The 2,560-nt window shown below is 45.3% G+C and overlaps 1 protein-coding gene across 1 annotated transcript in view; it reads left to right on the top strand.

Annotated features, from left to right (window-relative positions):
- Nucleotides 1-2,560, top strand: part of gtf2h1 (general transcription factor IIH, polypeptide 1) — a 6,379-nt gene continuing 3,819 nt past the window's right edge. Inside the window, exons 1-5 of the mRNA XM_030790266.1 lie at nucleotides 1-154; nucleotides 530-722; nucleotides 1,475-1,637; nucleotides 1,890-1,983; nucleotides 2,274-2,423. Coding sequence (XP_030646126.1) covers nucleotides 1-154; nucleotides 530-722; nucleotides 1,475-1,637; nucleotides 1,890-1,983; nucleotides 2,274-2,423 — 754 coding nt within the window. The remainder of the gene's footprint in view (nucleotides 155-529; nucleotides 723-1,474; nucleotides 1,638-1,889; nucleotides 1,984-2,273; nucleotides 2,424-2,560) is intronic.

The following is a 2,560-nucleotide window of genomic DNA, read 5'->3' as shown; positions in this document are numbered from 1 at the left end:
ATGGCAGCACTCTCAGAGGAGGTGTTGCTGGTGGTTAAGAGAGTGCGGCAGAAGAAACAGGACGGAACGCTGTACCTGATGGCCGAACGCATCGCCTGGGGCCCCGAGGGCAAAGATCGCTTCACCGTCAGTCACCTGTATGCTGACATCCGCTGTGAGTAACGTTTGTTACACTTTGACACGCGCTTTGATATCCAGTTTGTTACCGGAACACTTGTATCGTCTCCCAGTCCACCATATGCAAATGCACCTGTTTGCTGATATGTATCTGAGTTCTCTTATCACCTGGACAGAAGAACATATGTGTCTTCTACCACCTGTACAATGCAGAACATCCACTGGTAAAGTAACCTGCACCCTCAAGTTTAATGTGTAATTTATAGCACCTGGTCACTGATGTGGTTTCGTATCTTCCAAAAGACCTCAGGGACACGTTGGCCCTTTTAAAGCAAATTAATTGCCAAGGACTGTGTGGCTTTGAGCTTTGGCACCAGGCATGACCTCCCCACTCCCCCCCCCCCCCCCGAAGGTCAGAAAATCAGCCCAGACGGCAAAGCCAAGATTCAGCTGCAGCTGGTCCTACACACTGGTGAAAGCACCACCTTCCACTTTGCCAATGAAAGCAGCGCTCTCAAGGACCGCGATGCCACCAAAGACCTGCTCCAGCAACTACTGCCCAAATTCAAAAAGAAAGCCAACAAGGAACTGGAGGAGAAAAACAGGTGAGACCACAACAAACTTTACACCCAGTCATCTGCGGGATGGGACTACAGCATATTATACAGCCCCTATGGTACACCCGCATCAAATCAAAAAAGGCAAGTTGAAACAGTGCTAATTCACAGGGGGCTACAAAAATGCAACAGAAGAATCTCCCAACGGGCAGAATGAAACAGCACTAACAGTTGAGATGCTATGAACAACAACCAACAAAACAGCTAAACTACCACAGTAACAATGGAGCGAGTCGGTTCCACCACAATCTAAAATTATAAAGTACCATTCGAAATGGAGTATCTCAAACGTAAGCGTAATAAAGAGTAAGATTAATGATAGTAATAAACGGTGATACCATAGAGGTCAAGGCTCTGGAATTGATTATTGCTGTGCTATTGACATTTGATGGCAGATTTGACATTTCCAGCTGTTACATTCATCTGGTTCATTCTCATTGAGCTACAGAAAGTCCAGATAAGTTATTGTGTGTGTAATCCCACTCGACTCTCCTGTCCAGAATGCTCAAACAAGCTTTTCCAGTTAAAGCCCAGAAAAAAAGTCCAGCATTATTTGTACATTGGTGGAACTAATAACATCAGAAAATCCATGTAGGGATTATAATTACAGCTCTAGGTAACACTTAGATTGGTTTACAACAGCATATCATGTTTACGTTGCTGTATATTGCATTTCCCATCAGTGTCTGCTGTTTGATTACGGTCTTTGCTTTTGTCTGATCAAAAACGCCAACTCCCAGAATGCTGCAGGAGGACCCTGTGCTGTTCCAGCTGTACAAGGACCTGGTGGTGAGTCAGGTGATCAGTGCTGAGGAGTTCTGGGCCAATCGGCTAAGCCTGAACTCTGTTGACCACTCCCTCTCCAACAACAAGCAGGAAGTGGGCATCTCCGCAGCTTTCCTGGTACGTTTAAAAACCATATTGTGCGCAGAAAGGTTTAAATGTAAACATATGTTATCATAAGATGCCTGTGAAGGAACGTATTTCAGATCGCAGTCAGTATTTAAATAGAGTGGGCAACAACTTCAGCGGGTTTCACTTTTGCCTTTACACATTTGATGTTGTTTGCTTTAAGTTACATCCCAGTGGCCCATGCAGCTTTGGCCATGTATCTATGTACCATGGTGTGATAATGACCTGTTGCTGTGGTCACAGGCGGACATCAGGCCGCAGACAGATGGCTGTAATGGACTGAGATACAATCTGACCTCTGACATCATCGAGTCCATCTTTAGAACCTATCCCACAGGTGAGAGGCCAGACAACACCCCTTGTCCGTTGCTTAGCAACACGGTCGGACCTCAAAATGAGCGTAGAGATGGCGCACATTCACCAGCACTATTAGCTTTACCATTTATTAGATCTATCATTTATAGACTGGTTGTAACCAAACCTACTTTGTGTTATTATACTCATACTCCACAGTACCTGCCTGAGTGTGTGTGTGTGTGTCAGTATTTCTGCCTATGCTGATAATGTGCTGTTGCTTCTGTTATTTTTATTCGCACGCTCTACCACTGTTTCTCTCTCTTTCTCCAGTGAAACAGAAGTATGCCGAGAATGTTCCTCACAACCTGACGGAGAAAGAGTTCTGGACTCGGTTCTTCCAGTCGCATTACTTTCACCGAGACCGGATCAACACCGGCCTGCAGGACATCTTTTCTGAGTGTGCCAAACAGGACGAAAAGGGTACTGCTCTCTGATCAGTTATTACAGAACATCCACGAATCTTCATTTATAGTCCTGCACTTCAACAGCTGTCATTTCTGCATCAGGTCTCTGCTGGTTTCTCACTGACATACTCTGTAAAGGCTATGGGGAGTCAA

Source organism: Chanos chanos, chromosome 13 (assembly GCF_902362185.1).
Source record: "Chanos chanos chromosome 13, fChaCha1.1, whole genome shotgun sequence".
NCBI classification, from domain to species: Eukaryota; Metazoa; Chordata; class Actinopteri; order Gonorynchiformes; family Chanidae; genus Chanos; species Chanos chanos.
Note: the sequence above shows the minus strand (reverse complement) of the source record. Positions and strands in the feature narration are given on the sequence as shown.